The following is a 22,318-nucleotide window of genomic DNA, read 5'->3' as shown; positions in this document are numbered from 1 at the left end:
TTATTCCACCTTAATTACAGGAAAGTTCTAATAGTAATAGTTAGCTTGTAGTAAAAAGGAACCCTGAAAGTCATGATTTTGAAAATTACTTTCAGAGTAAGAAATTTGCCAAGTATCACACAGAACATTAGCTGCAAGAATGGGTGTAGAAATTAGAAGTTTTGCTGTACAATCTTGTCCATTGCTCCATAACATGACGAGCAAGATCCAGAAACATTCTGTTTGGGGTTATGTGTGACATTAATGTTTTAATGTTTTAAGACATAGTTCAATACTATCCTGCTTCCTTCTCACATGCTAACAAAGCCAACATCTCTTGAAACACTTTGTCATTTGTAATGATATCCTCTGTTTAGCTATATTGTATGAGATACTGTGTGGAAATTACCAGATTGTACTTATTTTTAAATGTATAATATGGATTTATGTTATTACTGAAGTAAAGATTTACAATGTATTTAAATTGTGAACTTAACTTTCCCCAAATCATGTGGTGGTTCTCTACTTCTCTTAATCTCTTGGCTTGGTAGCTGTATGCTAATGTTCTTAAATAATTTTCTCTCTACTGATAATATTGGCCTTTATAAAAAAGGAATTTAACTATAAATATGTGGGATTTTCCCTTTCTTTTATTTTCTTTTGTAGCTTTCAAATTTTTCACCCAACACTATCACTCTCTCATTACTATATGCTGGGAAACATAGTGCTACGTTCTAGTCAGCTAGAGTCACCAATGGCTGGGTACAACATCTGCTCTCTTCCTTCTGAACAAAGGCATAGCTTGGTCATTTAAATCTGTAAACCAAACACCCAGCCACTTTCAATGCCAAAACTCCAATCCAGAAGCTTGTGAAGAGCCGAAGACTGCATCTGGCACTGAATAGTAGGATGCACTGAAGCAAGAAGTAGTTGATATATTGAGAACAGGGCTTCACAGATTAATTTTTATGGATATCAGCAATGAAGGGTATTGGCTGTAGGCATGCATTAAGGGGAGTTTAGGGAAAAGATAATTTCATTTGTGAGATGAACTGGATTTTTGGCATTTAGTTCCCACAATGCTAACTGAAGCATTTCCTTTCCTGTTACTTTGCCCATGCCCTTTTCTGGCTTTGTATCAAACATTCTTAAAGGCTGTTGATTCTCAAAAGAGTCTTTAATGTGGCTATCTTGTAAAGAGCAGGCAAGGATATTTTTCTGTAACCTTTAAGATGTAAATAGGAGGGGGTGATGATCATGAATAGAGTAAAAACCAAATCTGTAGGCTGACAGAAAGTAGTCCTTAAGCGAGTTATAATAAATTGTATTTATTTATGATAATCCTACCTTGACAAAAAAAATGCTAGTGACAATACCAAAGTTTTTCGATATTGTGTGAAGCAGCTTTTCCTGTTAAGTCTGTGACTGAGAGCTTTGAAATAGCAGAGGGATGGGCAGTTTTGAATGTTACTTCACTATTGATTACACTGTATGCAGATATAAATGGTACAAATAAAGGCATCTCTCCTCTTGTTTGATTTAATAGAGCTCTAAAAAATAACTGTAGATTATAACGTTGACTTTACAGCAAAGGAGACATTGCATTCTAATGAAAAACCTGCCATGAATCATTCATAATTTGGTCAATAATAATTTACACATGGCTGCACTTTATTGTGTTGAAAGGAATGTAATCAGGCTTGATGACCTTTAAGTTCTTTTTAAAGGTAGGTATCTAGAAATGTGATCTGTACTCAGCAAGGCCTCAGAATTGCATTTTGTACAGGGCTTTGAAATAAAAAGCTCTGCAAAGACACAATTCATACCCAGTCTGTGGATTTGCAGTACATTTTAACATTTATTCTCGGCTTTGTGCCTAACTCTGATTTTTATTTTGTTCATGCCAAACTGAAATGTATCCTGTTAGTGATTAAAGAGATGATATATACTAGAGTCAGACATTACAGAGAGAAGAACAGAAAATGTTTCTTTTAGAAAAATATTTTAATAATATTTAAAGTAAGTATATTGCCATATATGATCTGTTTGATAGGATTCATTAACAATGTACCATCTTTATTTACAGAAAAAAGATACTTTGGGATAAAGTGTGTTCTGCTGTTGAAAATGGCAATCTCTCTTAAAAGTGAAGAGTGATGTTCATATCTGTGCTCTCAAAAAGAGGAGAAATCCTGGTACTTCTTGTAACAGCTAGGGTCTATAATATGCAACTAGAAGAGAGTAAATTTAAACTCACTGTACTTCTTTTGGGCAGAGCATAATCTTAAGCCTTTGGTACAGTGAGAATCACTGCCAGCTTCACTAAAAGCAAAAGGAAATAATTACAAATTTTGGAATTAAATTTTTCTCATCAGAAGTTTTTTTCCTAGGATACCTCAATCATCCTTCCATGAAAGCCCTCTATTTCTTTGCTTCCTACTTGAGATAAAGTCTAATGGAGCTGAACTCAGCTTTCTTCATCCCCTCTGAAAGCTTAATTCCTTTCCTGCCATACCACAGCAATATGTTCTGACTTGGTTAAGCAGCTGGACTGCTGTGACAGCAGGTTGGTGAGCCAGTGTGAGCTTTCATGGGAATTCTCCGTCCGTTTTGCCATTGCTATTAAATATATACTCTGCTCAAATACAGAGGCATGGCATTATGGAGGTGCAATTTAAAGGTCAACAGAAATAGGACATGTACTTGTTTTGTGCCTAATACCTTTTAGCAACAAAGTAAATGCAGTGTGGTTCCCTAGCTTCCCTTGTGAAAAGCCATATAGATTTATGTGAAAGAAGGCTGGACAGCTTTGCTCAAGACCCTTCCTTTGGTCCAAGGCATTCTAGGATCCGCTTATTTCAATGCTGGTTTGTGTTCATTATGCTATTAACTAATATAAGTGTATCTACAACTTGATAGATCATCATGCTACCCTGGCATTTGGTGTATTCATCAATTTGACATGGTAGTATTTTGGAATGCAGTCACATGCAGGAAACCCAAACATTACATCCCTTTTAAATTTTGTTCCAACAGTCGTCTTGAATTCAAAGACTAGAGTTTTGTCATCTTCAGTAAGAAAACAGATTTCATCAAATGAAAAGGTAAGCTAGATATTGAAGTAAGAATGGAAGTTATTCATAGGTAATAAAATTTCAGGGTTCTTTTTAAGGCACAACTGAGAATTTATAAAGTCAAGGTTCTTTTAGCCTTAAGTAGATGCTCAATATTACAGTTGTAATAACTTCATGTCTCATTTTAGAGTAGTATTCCCAGCATTCCCAGAAGAGCAAAACCAGGAAGTTAACTTGGCTTCATCTTTAGGCCAGTGAAAATGCTAATTACTGGGTTTGGGTTTTTTAAGTTGAACATTAACTGACTCACACAAGCATATCTTTTATTCAGTTCTGAAATTATCTCTATTTGGAGATTTCTTGCTTGTTCCTCTGCAGTTCTGCGTCAGATACATATTGTGGTAGATGCAACACTTGGACCCTGGAACTTGTGGTCCTTTTATACTTTTTTTTTTTTTTTAATTCCACCCCCCCGCCGGATGTTGGGGGTGGAGGCGGTGGGAGGAGAGGAGGTGAACAATCTTTCCACAAAGAGGGGTGCGCACCAGGCCCCTGCAGTGCAGTCCGTCACATGGCGCTGTTGTACGTTGCCGTTCCCTGGTGTTGCAGGGATTTTAAAGTAAGAAAAGTGGGAATGCCCATCTCCCTTGAAATTATCTATTTTCATTATTTGAAAACATCTGCCAGGCCAGCCGCTCTCCATGAGAGGTATTAAAGGCCATCAAAACCATCACCATGTCTATTCAGATCAGATCTGTCACAGCTTGTTTGAGACAATAGAGTCATTGAGGGCTATTAATCCAGCCCTGCCACATGCATTGTTTTGAGGCAGTAGAAGATTTGGCTATCACAAATGGTTTGCCCAGAGAAGTGGATCCCTCATCCCTGTTTAAGACCAGGCTGGATGTGACTCTGAGCAACCTGGTGTAGTGGGAGGTGACCCTGCCCATGGCAAGAAGGTTAGAACTAGATGATCTTCTAGGTCGCTTCCAATTCAAGTCATCCTATGATTTTATGATTCTATTTAGTTTCATAGAGGTTGCATAGGCATAATGTCCTTTTCTACTTAAAGGTATCTAAATAAGTCATAAACACATCATTTCAGCTTCCTTGACTGCTTTAACTGTTAACAGACAGTACTTCCTTGTCATATTTTAATTCTTAGTAATTTTCAGGTAACTGTTTTAGCCAATTTAATTGGGACCAACTGAGGGTGTAGTTTTATCTAGACATACTATCAGAAGAAAATTTGCCTGTGCATCTCTCTTGTCTCCTCAGTGTTTCTCTATTTTATTTTATTTTTTGTATCTCTATGTCTGTTTCTGTGTTTCACCAAAAATAAGAGAGCTCAGGTTGATAGAATACAAATATTCCACAGATGATTAGTGCAGTATTTAAAGAAAAAGTTCAAGCAGTAAATATCTGTGATGTTCTCAGCAGGAAGCAGACAACTGGAATCGCTGATAGCAGCCAAAGGAAAAAGTGCAGCTAATAATTTGTAGATATTTACACCTTTGCTGGTTTCTTTCATGGTACAAAGGCATTAGAGAAAGTGACAGAAACGAGTTATGAGCCATTTACTTGGGCTATCTGGAGGGATTTAATCTCACTTGGGTCATGGACTTGAATTCTCTGGGAATTGGTGTTACTGTGATAGGATGTATCTGAAGGCCTGGAGTGCACTGATAAAACTTTAAGTCCAGCTGGAATTAGAAGCAATAGAATTAACTGGATTGTAATGCTGTAAACCTTTTGGTTCAGATCCTGAAATGCCTCTGGATGGTAGTTCAAATCTCTTCCATATGGCGGTTTGGCTCTGGGACCTGTACCCAAGACAAACATTAGCAATGTCAAGGACTTTTTTTGAGCATGCACAGTAAAATCAGACTTACATGGTTCAGCATGTTTTTTGTTGTTCGGTCTTATGATTTTCTTAATATAGTGAGAAGGATGGTTTACTTGTTTCAGAAGGCTAATTTTCCACTTCACTGGCACTCACATCTTTGTGGTTATTTCTTTTAAAGGAAGACTGAGAAAGTGTTTGAAAGGTCATTGCTTTTATAACAAATGAGACGAGGCTGGCACATGCATATCAATTTAAGATAACAAGGATTGCTATCATGAAAAACATGAAACAGCTAAAATAGAGCTATTAAGAGTTGGGTATTTTGGTTTGGTTTCTTTGTTGTTGTTGGGGGCTTTTATTCTTTCCTCTATCCCTTTTGGAGTTAGCTTTTTAATAGTGGGTGCATGGAGACCTACCAACACATCTAATTTTATGTCTAATGGAGTGTATTTTCTGTGATTATACAGTATAATTAGACAAAAGTGACAATGCATAGGTTGATATATTAAGAATGAGAAGTTACTTGCAAACAGTGATTGTGAAAGACAACAATTTGTTTTTCTGAGTTTCAAATCCCTTAGTGTAATAGAAAATACAGTCTTTAAGTCTGCTGAATCTGCAGAAGAAAGATAAAATTTAAGTACAGAACTGGTGATATTTAATGTTGTTTCTTTTTTAATACTGACAGAATATTGGTTCAGGTTGGTTTGTTTCTTTGTTCATAATTCTATGACAAGAGCCAGTAGGACTACTTCAGTCTTTAATTTCTGTAGTAATTTTTATTTATTAATCAATCCTGTTGTTGTTAATATTGTTAAAGTTATGCTAAATTATGGATTGTGCTAAAATCTAGAGCAACTTCTTAGTAGCTCTGAGGAAATATGAAGGAAATCAATATATTGCAATTTCAGAAAAAGGTGGACAAAGAGAGAAAGTGATGTTCACACAGCTACTCAGTAGGCTAGTGAGAGCTCTGAACAGAGGTCTGGTGTTTCAAATTCCAGCCCATGGCTTGTCCTTTTAGCTATTGAACTACAACCCCTTTTTATAGTTCAGTAAATTAAGTTACATGTGAAGAGGTTTGTTCAATGCAGTGCATGGATATTGACACAGTAATTAAATACTTAAGAATAATTATTATGCATAAAGGTATAGCTGCAGTCTTTATTTAGAATAAACCTTTATTTAGAATAAACCAAACCAGGTTGGAAGAGACCTTCAAGATCATCGTGTCCAACCCATCAACCAATCCAACCCACCCAAACAGCTAACCCATGGCACCAAGTACCCCATCAAGTCTCCTCCTGAACACCTCCAATGACGGTGACTCCACCACCTCCCTGGGCAGCCCATTCCAATGGGCAATCCCTCTTTCTGTATAGAACTTCTTCCTAATATCCAACCTGAACCTCCCCTGGCACAGCCTGAGACTGTGTCCTCTTGTTCTGGTACTGGCTGCCTGGGAGAAGAGACCATCATCCGCCTGTCTACAACCTCCCTTCAGGTAGTTGTAGAGAGTGATAAGGTCACCCCTGAGTCTCCTTTTCTCCAGGCTGAGCAACCCCAGCTCCCTCAGTCTTTCCTCATAGGTCTTGTGTTCCAAACCCCTCACCAACTTTGTTGCTCTTCTCTGGACTCGTTCCAGCAAGTCAACATCCTTCCTAAACTGAGGGGCCCAGAACTGGACACAGTACTCGAGGTGTGGCCTGTGCTGGTAACCACATAGCACTAGAGAATTAGACTCCATTTCAAAACTATTGTTCCACCTGAGGAAGGTAGGAAAGATGCAGCAGGCGAGAGCACAAGAATTGGAGACCATGAATGTGTTCTTTTATTCTTTATTTTAACTCATCTAAACTTTTAAGGTTTGTTGTTTCAGGTTTGGTTTTGTTTGGTTTAGTTTTCTTGGGGGCTTTTTTGTTTGGGGTTGTGATTTTTTTTGGGTGTTGAGTTTTGTTTTTTTTTTCAGATCTAGATGTATTGTCAAAATGCACAACAGCTCAAGAATATTTGTTTGGTCTTCTAGCAGTGTGTAGACTTGTCAAAGCTCTATGAGAGGAAAACTCATGACCTTGTATTGACAATTCAGATATTGTTCAAGTGGAATTAATGGAAGGGTATTGGTATGAATTAAAAGGAAAGGAATGTCATACTGATGTGTGAAATGGCACTCTTATTAGAGTTCTATGTATTTATGATACAACATTTCACCCAGTTAAGCTTTTATAGCCTTCCAAATTAATGAAGTTATGAGAAGGGATACCTGGATACTGTTTTAACTTGCTGCCAAAAATATTACAAATTAACTCCAGCTAAGGAGTCATTTACGGCTTTTCATTACTGCTACATGCGGACAAGTAAAGCGCCTCATAACTTGAGAAACAGAGGTAAAGAAACTGTATGAAGATAACTAAGTGGTTGGGTTTCCTCTCATCGAGGAAGCATTCAGTGTATTCTTTTGTTTTTCTTCAGAGCTGTTAATTTGCCATGGGTTAGCTGTTTGGGTGGGTTGGATTGGTTGATGGGTTGGACGCGATGATCTTGAAGGTCTCTTCCAACCTGGTTTGGTTTATTCTAAATAAAGGTTTATTCTAAATAATTTTTAATTTTTTTTTTTTTTTTTTTTTTTTTTTTTTTTCCCACAAGGGGATACTTCACTACATTTTCTTGCCTATAGCCTGCACACAATAGAGGCGGTAGGACTTTCTGAAGAGAAACCACTGCTACAAATTATAATTGTCTTGTTTACAGAGTTGCAGTTTTGGGCTCTGAGTTGCTCTTAAGGTGCAGTGTTTAGACTAGAATAGACCAAAACTTGAAATAAAGAGCATAAATTGGCAATGAGGAACAACTTGTACCTAATAGAGAAACTGAATCTTGGAGAAATGGGTAAGACCTGTAATTGGTGGGACACAGTTATAAGCAGCAGTTGTATAGAATTGAATGGCTGAGATAGTGTGCATATATAGTTATGTGTGTGTGTGTGCATGTTCAATAAAGTTTTGCACATTATTGGTTATGAATATATAGTGTATTTTATTGCACATCTATATTATTCTTATTCAACTGCCAGTTCTAGATCCTTTCTGTTATTACAACTAGATTTGTTATAGCTAAGCCTAATAATGGTAAATAAAGAACTGATTAAGCCACTGCCATAGGCACCAAACTGTGAATTAGTCATAATGTTAATTCTAGTTAATCACCTGGATTTTATTTGTTTTTATGGTTTACATTGTGCCATAAGCAGGGAAAACAACATTATAGTAACAGTTAGAATGTTAGTCTTGCACTTTAAAATGCCAAACATTTAAATAATATATCTGTTTTCTTTCCCTACGAGAAAAGAAACATGCTAACAGTGATTGCACTAAAAGAAAAGGAAACTTTGTCTTAGCAAAAAATGTAATAGAATCCGTGGAAATGCAGATGTGTTGACAATGACTGTCAAGCCAATGTATAATTATCCTGATTTTATGACTGAGAGTCTACTTTTTTTTCTAAAAATAAGAAATGGTTGGCATACAAGTGGTCTTAGCCTGAAATGAATTCAGTAATTTGAATGAAAGTCATAACCTTCATAAATTAAATACAGATATCACATCCAAAACACTAAAATATTTTCTTTGCACTGGTCAGAATTCAGCAGATATCTGAAATCTACCCTGAAATTAAATGTTTTGTGTAGCTTCTAGATGATATGTCCTGAATTATGCATTTCAAAATATCTTGATAGTTACCTTTTAAAGTAACCTATTTCTAGACATTCTAATGTTTGTGAAGTGACTTCAGACATACCATCTCTGACTAGAGAATTACTCTTTTTATACCGTAGTGAATCTTTGCCTACTGTGTGGAAGGAAACAAAAGTATAGATCTAGGAAAGCACTGATGAGCCTGAAACAGGGTGGGTACTGAATAGAGTTATCCTAACATAAAGAAGCTCCTAGAATTAATTGATCATTTCAGAGCAGGTATAACAAAATGAGGCATTTCTCCAACTTAATCTCCTTCAAAGCCTGATCCAGTATGATATTCACAGACATCACTTTGCAGGCGCAAACAATACTAGGTTGCTACTAAACTCAAGTGGTAAGGACACCCCTTAAATTTAAGCAGGGGCCTTCTCAAGATTTTCCGTCAGAAAATGAAAGAGTTGAGTCCAAACGCTGCTTTAGCCTGAGTTGCTTCACCTTTTCTGCGATTTAGGTGAACACCATGAACATTGCTCTTATTTCAGAATTCTAGAGGTCAGACCTCCAAAACTTACTAGAGATGGCTACAGGTAGATTTGTTGTTTGCTTTTTGTTTGGTTTGTTGGTGTGTGGGTTTTGGTTTGTTTTTTTTGGGGGGGAGGGGGTGTTTTGGTTGCCTTTTTTCTTTTTCTATACTTCAAGGGTTTAGCATAATAGAGAAGATTCAGAAACAATTCAGATACCGTAATCAAAACCAGGTTCTTAGCTGAGGAGTTTTCTGCTGTGAGAAAAGGTCCTCTACTATCTATCATGCAATACCCTTTACTTCATAGACATAAATGCTTCCATGTCTCTATTTCCTGCTTATATTTATTTTGTAGTATTTTATTCACTTTTCTTGCCTTTTCCTAATCTCTTCTGAGGCTGTCATACTAGCTGCTCTCACAGACATTTGTATGCTCAGATGCCTGCCTGCCAGCCGGGAGTTCCATGTGATGGATGGAGTCTCTCATAAAGCTGAACTGCCTGGCAGAGCCTTAAGTCTTTAACAGAAGCTATGTGTTTTTGTAAAATGATTTAAGAATCATCTTTTAATTTCTTTTATGTGTATTATCAGTATTGTGTTTGGGAAGAAACGAAACCCGACCAAATCAAACCCTAAAAACTCATGCTTGCAACATACCCTTAAATGAATCCTCAATGAAGGATTTCTTTTGTTACCAAGTATCTAAAATATAGATGCATTCAACTTTGATGTGGTGGGTATGTAAAATTTGCAACAATTGTAGCACTCAGAAAAATGACAATGTTATTTAGTTGTTTTGTTGTTTTGTTATTATTTGTTTAAAATCTTTGATATCCCTTGAGTACCTTTCATTTTGGAACATGGAAATATTGTTGCTGAAATTGGTATGGTTTTGTCATTCAGGGTTTCTGATTATGTGTAAAATCAAAAGTGGACTATATAGCAATCTATTTGCTTCAGATACTGTAGTGTGTAATCTTGATTTTACAGTTTTATATAACTGCAGTAACTGAAAAATTACTTGAACACCTTTTGAAATCAGTCTCTTGCTAGAGAGCTTCTTGCTTTAGGTCTTGGTATTGATTAGTTTAATTAGTTGAGAAATTTATTCTTAGTAAAAATGTGGAAGGGTTTTGTTTTGTTGTTGTTGTTTTTTTTTTTTTTTAATGAATATGATGTATACTTAGAGCTTGAGTGTTCCTACAGGAATGGGAGTGAGCCCCTGTGGATGAAATTATAAGCAATGGAAATAAGGATGCAGTAGATGGTAGCAGATAGGGAAAGGGAATAGGAACATGCAGCTAAAGTCAGTATCCTCTCCATATGGACCTGCTGCAGCCTGCGTACTTTGACTGTTGTCTCTGGACATGTCTCACAGTGACTTGTGAAAAGGAATTGATGAGCTACTGAATTCTCCAGGTATCATCCTTATTGGGAATGCTCTAGCTTTCAGTCAAAAGCTTTTTTAAAAAGTCTTGCTAAAGAAAAATATTTTAAAAATTAAATTATGTGGCATGCAATTATCACATCTGAATTCAATTATTACTGGGGAGGATTCATGAGGATTTAGTTTTTTCTTTTTACATTTTTGGTTTATTATCTTTGTTTAACTACAACTCAGGTTAATTTGAATTACAATGTATCTTATTAGCATTATTAGAAAAATGCTAATTATAATGCTTGGCTTGTATAATGGCTTATTTTAGATTGTATATTTTTGTGTACTACCTTCATATAGTTTGTATGTTTCTTATGCAGACCTAACTCATCTGAATTGCAGGGCTGTCTAGATCTTCTCTGCCTAAAATGTATGAAGTTGCTCAAATGTTTCAGTAGAACAGAGCTTTTAAATTAAATTATGGACAGATGTGCTACCAGATCCTGAAGGTGCTTCACTTCCTCAAGCACTCTCTTAGAAATTGACTCCTTTTGTGGTTAGAGACAGTTTATTCTTATTCTAATTACTATTTTCCTTTGTTAAATTGTGCCAAGTCTTGCAAGGGTCCTCCAGGCAAGGAACAGCCCTCAAGTGTGGCCCTGAGGCAGCAGCTCCCTCTCAACTTGCAGGGAGTTTCAGTAGGGGCCCCTGGGGCAGGTGTCGGGTGCAGCCCAGGCCCTGGCTATGCCAGGGGTTAAAGAGGGCTCCCTTGCAGCTGCTGTCACAGTCCAGAACTTTCTTTAGGACAAATTCCATGCACTGTGGGCAGCTGCCACTTTAGAAAAAGCTGAGATACAAATTAAATTTTAATTTGCTTTTACTTGGGTTACAGTTTGTAACTGTGACTTGGGGACGGAAAGGACGCGAGCAGAAGCAATATTTTGGTTAGGCTTTGAAAATAGCCTAACCAAATGGATGAATATTTTTAATGTAGAAAGTTGTATCTCAAATAACCAGTGTTCTTGCTGTTGTTAGGATGTACGTGGCTCAGCTCAGAAGAGTACCAGGTCTTAATGTCTGCTGTTTGCAAGCAGTGCCTGCTTCCTTTCAGGAAGATTCCTGAAGTCGTCACAGTAGTAGCAGCAACCAAAACCAGAATATTTTTAAAATTCTGCTGCTGCATATATTGGCCTCAGTGGGATTTACTGGTTGTAACACTTGTAACTGGATCATCTCTTTTTGAAGGTTGTGATTTCAATGGACACAGTAGATATTTGGCAAGTTTAGAGAATTACAGACATTTCTTTAGTTCTTGTTTCTTCCTTCATTCTTCATTCATTTAATGCCATGCAGCTGAAGAGTAATACATTTTGTATTTATAGAGAAGGAATCATTAGTCATATGGATTATTTCAATGCTGTTTGGTTGCTTTATTTTACTAGACTCTCCATCCACTTTTTCTTTCAGAGTTACTGCTTTCTTTCAAGACAGCTTAACTACATTCTTCTCAAGCAGTCATGCCACAACAGGACTTTTCCAGTTCAGTTTCTGCTGCAGTTGTATTTGAATTCTTTTTATACTCTTTTCCATGGAATCACAGAATGTTAGGGGCTGGAAGGGACCTCAAAACATCATCTAGTCCAACCCCTCTTCCAGAGCAGGATCACCCATACCAGATCACACAGGAATGCATCCAGGCAGGTTTTGAATATCTCCAGAGAAGGAGACTCCACAACCCCCCTGGGCAGCCTATTCCAGTGTTGTACAGTGAAAAAATATTTCCTCATGTTTCCATGTAACTTCCTATGCCTCAGCTTCCACCCATTACTCCTTGCTCTGTCATTGGGCATCACTGAGAAGAGCCTGGCTCCATCCTCATGGCACTCACCCTTTACATATTTATAGACATTTATGAGGTCGCCTTTCAGTCTCCTCTTCTCCAGGATAAAGAGCCCCAGCTCCCTAAGATGTTCCACTCTTTTAATCATTTTTGTGGCTCTGTGCTGGACTCTTTCAAACAGCTCCCTGTCCTTCTTGAGCTGAGGAGCCCAGAACTGGAGTCCACATATTCCAGATGTGGCTTCACCAGTGCAGAGTAGATGGGTTGGAGAACCTCTCTCAACTGACTAACCCCAGCCCTTCTAATACACCCCAGAATGGCATTGGCTTTCATGGCCACAAGAACACATTGCTGGCTCAGGGTCAATCTGTCATCCACTAGGACCTTTTCCTCTTCACTGCTCTCCAACAGGCCAGTCCTCAACCTATACTGGTACATGGTGTTGCTCTTTCCTAGGTGCCAGGACTCTCCAGTTGCCCTTATTGAACTTCATTAAATTTCTCCCTGCCCAGCTCTCCAGCCTGTCTCAGTCTTGCTGAGTGGCAGCACAAACTTCTATTGTGTCAGCCACTCCACCCAGTTTTGTGTCACCAACAAATTGGCTTACAGTGCACTTTGTGCCCTCATCCAGGTTGTTGATGAATATACCGAACAGCACTGGTCCCAGTACTGACCCCTGAGGGACTCCACTAAATACAGGTCTCCAACTAGACTCCAACCCATTGACCACAACTCTGACTTCTTTCCTTCAACCAGTTCTCAATCCACCTCACTACCTGTTCATCCAGACCACACTTCCTCAGTTTAGCTGCAAGGATGCTGTGGGAGACAGTATCAAATGCTTTACTGAAATCGAGATAAACCACATCCACTACTCTACCGTCATCTATCCACCTGGTTTTGTCCTCATAAAAGGCTATCAGGTTGGTCAAACATGGCTTCTCCTTGGTAAAACCATGTTTGCCGCTTTTTGGTGAGGAAGGCCTCCCAATATAACTGTCTAAAAGCACACTATGGACCAGTTATTTGTTTATATAAAAACAGAATGTGTGGCAACACAATATACATTGGGAAGTGTTTTTGATGAAGTAATGACTCTGGAAACCTTTATTATGGGTATCTTTGTATAAGCATTCACTGTTTAGTTGAGATCAGGAGCCTTACTCTTGTATATCCATGTCCTATAATACAATATGAAAGAAAAGAAAGACCAAAACTTATTAAAAAAAAAAACATTTTATTAACATGTTTTCTTTAGGGTTTGTTGTTGGGTTTGAGGGTTTTTTTTAAGATGTTTGTGATAAGAAAGAAGTAATCATCAAAATGTTGGAAATTGTTTTTCTCTACTTGCCTGCATTTTAAGTTAGAGATATGATTCTCTGATCTTTGATTTGAAATGACTAGCATACAGGAAGTCTTCCTAATTGCACGTCTGCAGGCAGTTCAACAAATTGTCAGCTACTGAGTTTTGGAAGTTGTATCTATTGACATAAAACTGTCAATTTACTAATTAGGCTGAGCATTCTGAACGGAAAATTGCATCTCGTATTTACCACTATTAGGTTCAACCCCACAAAGACTTAAAACATGATTAACTCTACTTCAGTATTATAACTCATATGAATAAAACTATCTATGTGCTTTATTGGTTACTCTAATGGCCATGGTCAATAATAACCAAAATATTTCCTCTTCTGGATTCTTTACTGTGCTATGTAGACTAAGAAGTTTGCTCCAGTCCTCCCATTCTTATTCCACAGACACCCTTAAAACTAGCCCAAAGACTAAATTAGTAGTATTTATTATACTGTGTTCCCTGCTGTGTGGGATTCTGTGTCAAAGTTGGTCCCTGGTAAATGAGTTAGTTTTATCTTCAGTGAAATGTGCAGTATCTCAGAATCACAGAATGTATCACCTGTGTCCTAGAGAGTTGCTGTGTCTTAGCTTTTACGTAGGAACAAACCAATCATTTCTCTATGATATCTGAGCATTCAGTAGAAATCTAGCAAGTGCCTTAGACTTTTTTTTTGTCTAAATAGAAAAGAGGTTTCTAATCTCTGTTGTTAGAAACATGCCATACAAATCTTTTCTGATGAGTCTAATTGAGTATCACTTGTGTAGCAGACAGATTTTTCTTAGTAAGTGCCTCAAAAGATGATTAGATTGCTCTCCAAAATTAAGCCTGTTAAGGCCTTACACCAATCCACATTTTATATCTAAAAGATTTAATTTTCATCTCCATTACTGCATGAATGAAATAGGATTAAAGTTTTTGTTTGAATATGTTTTATCTATACTATGCTCAGAAGAAACAATATGACATTCAGCAATGACACTCTAATGACACATGCAGAACATGAAGAGCAAATCATGTTCTGGGTTGGGGATGTTGGAAGAAAAAAAGAGTATACACTGATTTATCAACAGTAGCAGGTTTAATCAGTACTAGTTTTTCTATCCCAGAAAAAGCACTGTTCTTTCTTCATATTCATCCTCTAAACTTTTTTTTAATTCCTTGAGGTTTTATCACCTGTTGACCCTTCTTCAGACTTACACATCTGTTCCAAGACATTCATGAGCCTCTCAGATCTGACAACCTGTAGTCATCTTACAAATTACTTGGTCTAAAACAGAAGTAGCATAACAGGAATAAAAGTCTTGGAGGGCACTGTTTTTAGAGAAGCTGACAAGCTTTAGTCAGCTGATGCTGAGGCAAGCAGCTCTGATTATTTAGTAAAAATGTCTATGCTCTTGTAGGAAAATGTGCATTCCCTTACAAAGTTATTTTTCTAGGCTGAAGTGCTTGTATTGTGAAAGCAAGCTCAATTTGCACAGTATCACAGTATCACAGTATCACTTAGGTTGGAAAGGACCTCGAGGATCATCGAGTCCAACCTATCAACACAGACCCCATGACTAGACCATGGCACCAAGTGCCACGTCCAATCTCCCCTTGAACGCCTCCAGGGTCGATGACTCAACCACCTCCCTGGGCAACCGGTTCCAATGCCGAATGACTCGCTCGGTGAAGAATTTCCTCCTCACCTCGAGTCTGAACCTCCCCTGGCGCAGCTTGAGACTGTGTCCCCTCGTTCTGGTGCTGGTTACCTGGGAGAAGAGGCCAACCCCCTCCTGGCTACAACCACCTTTCAGGTAGTTGTAGAGGGCAATGAGGTCACCCCTGAGCCTCCTCTTCTCCAGGCTAAACAATCCCAGCTCCCTCAGCCTCTCCTCATAGGGCTTATGTTCAAGGCCTCTCACCAGCCTTGTTGCCCTTCTCTGGACACGCTCAAGTGTTTCAATGTCCTCCTTAAACTGAGGAGCCCAGAACTGGACACAGTACTCAAGGTGCGGCCTAACCAATGCAGAGTACAGGGGCACTATGACCTCCCTGCTCCTGCTGGCCACACTGTTCCTAATGCAGGCCAGTATGCTATTGGCCCTCCTGGCCACCTGGGCACACTGCTGGCTCATATTCAGGTGGCTGTCGATCAGCACCCCCAGGTCCCTCTCTGTTTGGGAGCTCTCCAGCCACTCCGACCCCAGCCTATAGCTCTGCATGGGATTGCCGTAGCCAAAGTGCAGCACTCGGCACTTGGACTTGTTGAAAGCCATCCCATTGGACTCTGCCCATCTGTCCAGTCGGTCGAGGTCCCTCTGCAGAGCCTTTCTACCCTCTAACTGACTAACATCTGCCCCTAACTTTGTGTCATCTGCAAACTTGCTGATGACTGACTCTACCCAGTTACAAGAGTAGAAGAAAACAGCAGCAAAAGGACTATTATCCTTTCTGCTAAGATAGGTTAGGTTTCTGACAGTAGGCAGGATCTATTGCTATTCATGTAACATTCATGGCCTGTGTTAAGCTGTGTTTGCATTATGTATATTTGCCTTCAGAGTATATCTTAGTTCCAACTGGATCTGAGGGATGGAGTTCTCTGTACTGGCACTAGAACAGAGAGGTCTGGTAGCTTGGTGTGGGTACTGCTGTTAGTGTGGCTAAAAGGAAAGACATTTTTATTAATTAAACCTGGCATTTGGGGGGACTCTTTTTGTCTTATTTCCTCAGGGTACTACAATCATGTTGAAGGGTCACCACACAGTGGTTAGCTCTTAAAACACTCTCATGTAGACATGCCAGTAGCCATCACTTATCAGAGGAGTTGAAGTGCTTGCATGGTTCACATTAGGTTTACTACTTTTCCAGTGGCTTGCATGCTGGCTTTTAAACACTTTGAAGTACCTGAAATTATTTCTTACATAACTTTAAAAATCAATCTACATTAATACTTGTCCCTTGGTTGGGCCATTTGCTCAACATTTTAATGATTTATGTCTCTCATGTAGATATTAGTAGATACAAAGATGTGTCTTAATGAGATTCTACTGCATATTGTTCACTGGGGGAGAATATAAAGCAGGGAAAATACAAAGCATTGAATACATGGATAGTTTCCAGCCATTTAAATGATTCAGAGTCTTTGATGAATCACTGGCTTCTACTGCTGACCTCTGCTTCTGACCTTTCCCTGGCTTCACAGGTCAACAATTCTGTCAGCAACTGCATTTTGAATAATTTGTCACCTGAGATCTCTAGATAGTATTTCTGTTCTCAGAGATATTTTATTTTATTTTATTTTATTTTATTTTATTTTATTTTATTTTATTTTATTTTATTTTATTTTATTTTATTTTATTTTATTTTATTTTATTTTATTTTATATTTTTAAGTGGTTGTTGATGAAAATACAGCTGTGATTCTACAATGCAAAACCTGTTCTTGGCTACTGGATGGAAAGAACACTGAGAGTATACTATGCACCATATTGGACACCAGTACAATATACTGGTGGAACATGAACAGGTTTCCAGTACTCCCCTCATTGATTAAAAAAACTACCTGAATTTTCCCTGTTGTTTTTATGCTGCATAGAAGCTTCAGTTCAAATGTAATATGCCATTTGCCAACATTTTTCCTGTCTTCCCACTCTAAAGGGAAGGAATAACTGCTATACACCCAAAGCATAAAAATATGCATATTTAGTTATTTGGGAAATACTTGACTATTTTTGGCATGTCTTTTTTCTATTCAGTGACCTATTTCTTTCTTTATTCTGTCATTTTCCCATTTATACGCCAGAAAGGTCTTCTCTGATGCATCCGTCTTAATGCATAGCTTTCTCTGTGAGCCATTTGCTGGTGTACAAGAAGGGCAATTGCTTTAATCTCACAATCAGAAGGCTTTGTTCTTCTCACAGGGTGTTCTTGATTAATGCAAACTAATAATTACAAACGCTACAGTGTGCAGACTTACAACACAAGGGATTGGCTGGCTTTCAGTTTGACAAGCTTTACTTAGAAAGAAAGAAAGTGTTTATCTCACCAGAATTTCTAACTTTATTTTGATGCAATTATAGCAGTGGCATTTCTCAGTGCCATCACTAAAGAAACATTAACATTTTGAATACACAGTGCTTTTCAAGGACAAATGTCAGGTTTGCCTTTTTTAAAACAAAAAAGGTAAAATTCTTAAGCACACAAAGTCTTTTGGAAACATATTACATTATCATTAATAAGAAAATATAACCCTGAAGACTATCAGGCACAAACATGCAAAAGATTTTTCTGTTCTTGGAAAGTAAGGCATAGAATCTTGAATTGGTTTCTTTTATTTCATTGGGGTTTATTTGTTTGGTATTTCCTCTTACTCCTTGCTGCCAGGCAGACACAACCAAAGATATCCTTGCACTTTTATTGCTGGATTAATTTGTCTCTTAAGAACTTCATCTAATGCTTGCTAGAAAAAAGAGAAAATTCTGTTGAATTAAATTTGGGTCTGGTTAATAATGGAGGGGGGTGGGGGGGAAGAAAGAGTTGAATTCATCTGACTTTCTTAGGGGATTTATGCCCATCAAGAGTTAACGTAAGTGCTGGCTATGGTGAGTAGTTTAGGTAGGAAAAAAAAATAGGAAGTTGTTGGCTACAGTAGTGTTGACTTGAGAGTTGGACATGATGACCTTAAAGGTCTTTTCCAGCTTTAATGATTCTGTGAGTGAACAGCTGTGTAATAGCTGATAGTTTGGGACTATCACAGTATCACAGTATCACTTAGGTTGGAAAGGATCTCGAGGATCATCGAGTCCAACCTATCAACACAGACCCCATGCCTAGACCATGGCACCAAGTGCCACGTCCAATCTCCCCTTGAACGCCTCCAGGGTCGATGACTCAACCACCTCCCTGGGCAACCCGTTTCAATGCCGAATGACTCACTCGGTGAAGAACTTCCTCCTCACCTCGAGCCTAAACCTCCCCTGGCGCAGCTTGAGACTGTGTCCTCTTGTTCTGGTGTTGGTTGCCTGGGAGAAGAGGCCAACCCCTTCCTTGCTACAACCACCCTTCAGGTAGTTGTAGAGGGCAATGAGGTCACCCCTGAGCCTCCTCTTCTCCAGGCTAAACAATCCCAGCTCCCTCAGCCTCTCCTCATAGGGCTTGTGTTCAAGGCCTCTCACCAACCTTGTTGCCGGTGACTATGTAACTAGTTCCTTGTGTACATACTTTTAGAATGCTTTAAGTGGAAGATGACATGCTCCTGTTTCAGATAGAGAGCTGCTTCACACAAAGGACTCTTGTGTGCATGAGAAATGTCATGAGGAAATTATTGCAGAAAGAGAGAGCACTGTAAGTTGACACCACGCTGTGAGCCACACTAGCTTTCCCTTGTAAATCAGACACTAAAATTATTCCTATTGTTGTTGCTATTAATACATAACAAGATATTGCCATATTAAGCATATTTGGACCTAATCTAATGCTAATTATAGTAGTTGTATTCTGGTAGTAGCCAATACTATATCAGTTCCTTTCTATTCTAGTTCCTTCAAGGATGTTTTCTCGATTGTTTTGCAAATCAGCTGCTCATTTCTCAAGTACTCTAAGACTGTGGCATAATCAACAGAGTGATGCTGTTTCAAATCCACTTTACATATGAACTTTTCTAGAAAATCACTCAGCCTTATAAATGGTCCTAGGTATGTTTTCTTTCTTGTTTAAGAATTACTATCCTTTCTTAAATTTTTGTGATTGTGGACCTAGACCTGCAAGCTGTTAAATATTTGGGGAATTCTCTCCTGAAATAATTCAGTGCGGTTGAAGGACTGATTCATTTAAAAACTTCAGCTTGAAACACATTTTTCTTATGAAATCAAAGTAATTAGTACCAGAATTGATTATGTGTAACTATGGAACTTCTTATACAAGATTGTTTTAAATTTTCTTAGTGTGTAGCAATCCTGTGAATATTTTTGTGTATACACTGGCATAGCATGATTAATTTTGAGAGTCTTGTATTAATCATGCACAAGTGAAGTAACATCCCCTCTCTGCCCCTAAAATTTATAAAGCACTCTTGCTTCTTGTTTCTCATCCTTTTTTTCTAGTATTCACTCCTATTTATACATGCAATACAACTTACGTGTGTTCAAACTCTTTTTGTACCTATCTCAAATGCCAGGACTTCAGCTATGCTGGTAGAGAGCAGAGCTCAGCACAAACTAACGTGTTTTGCAAACTTTCAAGGTAGATTGAGTCAACAATTTATAGCTAAGATCCTACTACTAAGCTGGTTCAAAGCTATCTCAGCTGTATATACGCTTTGCTACAGAAATGTCTTGTGCAAATGTAAAAAGGAGATGGAACGTGATATGATACTAGACTATTTTGTAATTCAGATATGATTTAAGTAGGTACTAATTTCACTAATTCAGTTAAACCTCTTGACAGTCATAATTTCTCCTCTGGTAATGTTTTCCTGTTATTTCGGTGTGGCAATACTGTCTCAAATACTGAGCAATCCAAACAGCAGATGATTTAACTATTAATACTTTCTTAATTGTTTACTTCTGCTATGTACATGAATGTCTGTAAACTTAATATCTAGTTCTTGAATTCTTCTTGTTGTCTATAGAATAAATATCAATTGCTGTGAGATTAATGTTAAAAGAGAATAATTGAACTAATTTATTTTTTTTGTTCATGTTCTGGAAAGAACTTTAAAACTATTCCTCAATATGCCATATATTTAAATATTATTTGATAAAGCATTCTGTTATCCACCCTAATTTGCATTAGTGGAATATTAATAAACCTGTTTTGTAATCTCAACCTTTTCCTCTGTTTTGTAGTGACAGCTGATTGTTTAAAGTTAGGCTGACACTGTTTACCTTAGGATAAAATGGTCTTAGAAAGAGGAATTGATGAAGTTATATTAATACTGTCTACCTTAAGAGTGTACTGAGATCCCAGGGGAACCTTATCAAGTATGAAATGTTGGAGATTCCCAAAACACTGGCTCTGCATCCTTGAGGATTTACATTGTTGGATAAAGTCAGCAAAGTCCCCAACATGCCCTCATGTTGATCATACCTCACTGTAAACAATGTTGAACCAAAATATGAGTTTTTGTGGCTTTTTTAATCATAATTAAGCCAATCCTCTTCTTAATGTGAGAAAATGTAACTATTGTTTTATTCTGTGTCTGAACTTCCCTGATGAATATTGTCATGGAATCTGATTGGACTTTTTCAGCTTAAACATGGTAAAACTGTCTAGCTAAAGTATAAAAGAAATGGTGGTAGGAAAAGCAGCAACAAAACCAAGTTTTATATGTGTACTTATTAGATAGATTAAAGCCTTTATATGCTTTGATTTTATTTTGAAGGGTCCATCTTGCTGGGATGATGTGCTGATTCCCAACAGAATAAGAGGTGCTTGCCAGTCCCAAAGATGCAATGGAAACACAGCGGTAAGATTTTGTCCTGCTTCTCTAAGTGCTGTGGTACTTATAAGAATAACTGTTTGCAGCAATTTTAAGCATATTAGGATTGCATAAATGAATGCAAATTCACATGTATGGAATACATCAAAGAAGCTGTTCATCATCAGATAATATATCTGTGATGTTTAGTAAAAGGCAGGGCCTTGATCAGTTGCTGCTTGGAATGAAGGAAATAATTTTATGTCATTTCTTTCACTGAAGTAGGGCTCAGATATTCAAGTATGCATAGGTTAAATGAAAAATCACAGAAGTGATTATTTTATGATTATCATGTATATATCATTGCCCTGAAAACTTGAAATTTCTATATCATCTTCCATATTGGATCTTTTATGTCAGATATTCAGGCTTTGTCTGCAGGACCAGGGTCTTTGCACTAAGCACTTCACAGTCTCTTCTCCCACATGATCATCATGGTTGTTTACTTTTAGTGTTTCTTGAAGTGACACCTATGAAAAGCCTCAGTAAGCAGAAACATAGACATCCCAAAGTATTAATGAGGATTTTTCAAAACAATATTCACATATACTTCTATCTTTCCATGTATTACATATAGTTCAATAGTATTTAGTACAAAAGAGGTCTTAGAGGTGCTTCCATCTCAGAAAAAAAGGTTGAAGTGTTGCTTTTGGGCATAGCTTTTAAAGATGAACACAAAACTTTGTACTTATGATAGGATTCTATTCACCAAAGGTTTGCAAATTGCTAAGTGCCTTTTTTTTTTTCCAGAGGTGCTCCCCTGCCCTGGCACACTTTCTCTTTGTCTTACCTTGCAAAACAGTTGTGAAGTGCCTTGTCCATGTGATTCCATAGGTGTTTCCTGTTTGGCCACAATCGGTGTCAGGAAGTATTTGATATGACTATATAGATTAACCAGTTGTTTTAACAGCTTGGGGTTTATGGCTGTCTCTATGCACAGCCAACAGAAACAGAGGCATTGCAGGTCGTGGGCTTTTGCTTCTCAGTTTGCTCCTTGTAGTAGTGGCTCAACCACTCTCTTGAAACTGGCAAGTATTAGACATTCATGTGCTAATCGCTCTGCAGTACTGAGCTCTCTTAGGTGTGTAAAACAAAGCACAACGTTGCCTTTGGATCAGTTGTAACTGTGGGGTAGGATGCACTAACTATAAATCTAAAATTTTAA

At 37.9% G+C, this 22,318-nt stretch overlaps 1 protein-coding gene across 1 annotated transcript in view; it reads left to right on the top strand.

Moving 5' to 3' along the window:
• PRKN (parkin RBR E3 ubiquitin protein ligase) overlaps window positions 1-22,318 on the top strand; it is a 797,047-nt gene that overhangs the window by 315,743 nt on the left and 458,986 nt on the right. Inside the window, exon 5 of the mRNA XM_068152890.1 lies at window positions 21,058-21,141. Coding sequence (XP_068008991.1) covers window positions 21,058-21,141 — 84 coding nt within the window. The remainder of the gene's footprint in view (window positions 1-21,057; window positions 21,142-22,318) is intronic.

Source organism: Melanerpes formicivorus, unplaced genomic scaffold (assembly GCF_026170545.1).
Source record: "Melanerpes formicivorus ecotype bairdi unplaced genomic scaffold, bMelFor1.0.p_v2 SCAF_2, whole genome shotgun sequence".
NCBI lineage: Eukaryota > Metazoa > Chordata > Aves > Piciformes > Picidae > Melanerpes > Melanerpes formicivorus.
This window is presented reverse-complemented; position numbering and strand designations above follow the sequence as displayed.